This window comes from Plectropomus leopardus, unplaced genomic scaffold (assembly GCF_008729295.1).
Source record: "Plectropomus leopardus isolate mb unplaced genomic scaffold, YSFRI_Pleo_2.0 unplaced_scaffold4539, whole genome shotgun sequence".
NCBI classification, from domain to species: Eukaryota; Metazoa; Chordata; class Actinopteri; order Perciformes; family Serranidae; genus Plectropomus; species Plectropomus leopardus.
The window spans coordinates 4,635-6,611 of record NW_024649770.1 but is presented as its reverse complement, the minus strand read 5'-3'; the positions used below and the strand labels follow the sequence as shown (position 1 = coordinate 6,611).

Genomic DNA, 1,977 nt, shown 5'->3' with positions numbered 1-1,977 from the left:
AAAAGATTTAATTATGATCTTTATACGTTTTTTCCTCGCCATTTTCCTGTAGATTTTTTAAAAAATAAGAATAAAACTTTTATTATATTATTAAAACCTAATAAATTCTTCCAGTTTGTGGAACAATTTGGAAAGAGTGCTAAAAAATTATAAAAATGCAAAAAAAAAAAAAAAAATCAAATATGTAATTAAGATGATTAGAAATATGGTTTTCCCTATCAAAATCTACCAGGTTCTTGCTAATTTGGGGGCAATATCTTCTACTTTTGCAATTTGTGGAACATTTGTTTTCAAGTTGCCTTTTTTCCATCTTTGTGAAAGACAAACGAATGTGCTCGGAGTTCAAAGGGTTAAATATTTGTGAAAGGCGTCTTAATAGCAGCAGAGAAGTGACGAAGCTGCAGGTTTTAAAGGGTTAACCAGCAACAGCTTTAATCTCAGAAATCAGATTTTCATGCAGCAACAAGTGAAAATGTTTGGTTTCATCGATTCCCCAAAAACTCAAAGAAAAAGGCACAGCTGATGAGATCCCAGTCCTGGATCTGTCCCGGGTCAGACCGCTTGTCCCGGGTCAGACCGCTTGTCCCGGGTCAGACAGAGCACGAAGGGGACCGGGGCTCCTCTGCTGTCCGGGGGGGCGGGCAGCTCCTCCGGCAGGAAGCCCTCTCGGTCCTCGCGCACCTCAAACTGCAGAGTCTGGTTCCGGTTGACGCAGTAGATCCGGTCCCCGAGCACCGCGCAGCGGAACGGCAGCGGGTCGCGGAGCGGAAAAGACGCGCCGCCGTGCCACGCCTTCACCACCGTGTTGTACTTGTACACATTGACCGCCGCGCGCTCCCGGTCCACATCGAAGCGGTAAACGAGGCTGCGGTGCGCCACCATGTCGGTGGAGCGGCGGCGGCTCTCGTTGAACGGACACTCCTCCCACTCGTCCCGGCGGGAGTCGTACCGCAGCAGCCGGTAGAAGAGCGAGCCGCCGGACACGAACAACTCCCCGCCGCACGACGTGGCCTCGTGCGCCACCGCGAAGGAGCCTTTGGGCAGCGGGGCCACCGGGCTCCACCGGTCCGCGCGCGGGTCGTAGCGCTCCACGGTGAACAGACACTCCCCCCCGATGGCGTACAGGTGTCCGTCCATGCAGACCAGGGTGAGCTGGCAGCGCGGCTGGCTCAGAGACCGGACCCGGCTCCACAGCCCGGTGCGCGGGTTGAAGCAGAACACCAAGTCCGACGGCGCGGAGCGGCCGTCCGCGTGCGCCCGCATGCCCCCCGCCACAAACAGGTAGTTGTACATGGTGCACATCCCGGAACCTCTGACCGGGACCTCCTCCGGCAGGCTGCTCAGGACCTCCCACCGCCGCCGCTCCAGGTCCAGGACCAGCACCCGCCGCGGTCCGGGCTCCTCCGGGGCGGGCGGCAGCGGGCTCTCCCGGCTGCCCCCGCGCTCCGGCGCCTCGCTGCTCTCGGCCACCGCCAGTACCGGGGTCCCCTCCATCCTGCGGGCCAGGATGAGCTCGCGCTCCCCCGCGGTGAGGCGGCCGTACAGCCCGGGGGTCCGCAGCACCTGCAGGTAGTGGTCGCTCATGTATCGGTACAGCCGCTCCCTCGCGCCCTCTGCGCCCGCGCTCTTTGCCTCCGTCAGCAGCTCGTAGCAGTTTTCCAGCGACACGTCAGCGTCCCGCGCCTCCGGACCCTCACCGGCCTCCATCCACTCCGATCGACCCGGCCCCGGTCACACGCCGTAAATGCGTATGGAGCTCCGCAAAGAGCGCCGCTCCTCCTCCTCTCCGTTATTCTCCTTGCTCTCCTCCTCTCTACAGACCCTCCATCCCCCGCTCCTCCAGCGGGGCGCGGCTTCTGCAGAAGCCGGGATTGTGCGCCTGCTGCTCGGGGAGTTTTGCTGCGTCCCCGCGCTGCAGAGCCCGGAGGTGTCTGCGGACACAAAGGACTCTCCCTCCTCTCCTCCTCCTCCTCCTCC

The 1,977-nt window shown here is 59.4% G+C and overlaps 1 protein-coding gene across 1 annotated transcript; it reads right to left on the bottom strand.

Moving 5' to 3' along the window:
* Positions 1–121: 121 nt before the first annotated feature.
* LOC121939327 (kelch repeat and BTB domain-containing protein 11-like) lies at positions 122–1,719 on the bottom strand. The gene has a single exon (XM_042482369.1). It carries the CDS (start codon positions 1,705–1,707, stop codon positions 553–555), a length of 1,155 nt encoding a protein of 384 aa, XP_042338303.1. The 5' UTR covers positions 1,708–1,719; the 3' UTR covers positions 122–552.
* Between the last annotated feature and the right edge of the window lie 258 nt (positions 1,720–1,977).

What these genes read in the sequence shown, in the direction of transcription:
- LOC121939327 (XM_042482369.1), bottom strand. Translation starts at nt 1,707, where the DNA reads ATGGAGGCCGGTGAGGGTCCGGAGGCGCGGGACGCTGACGTGTCGCTG.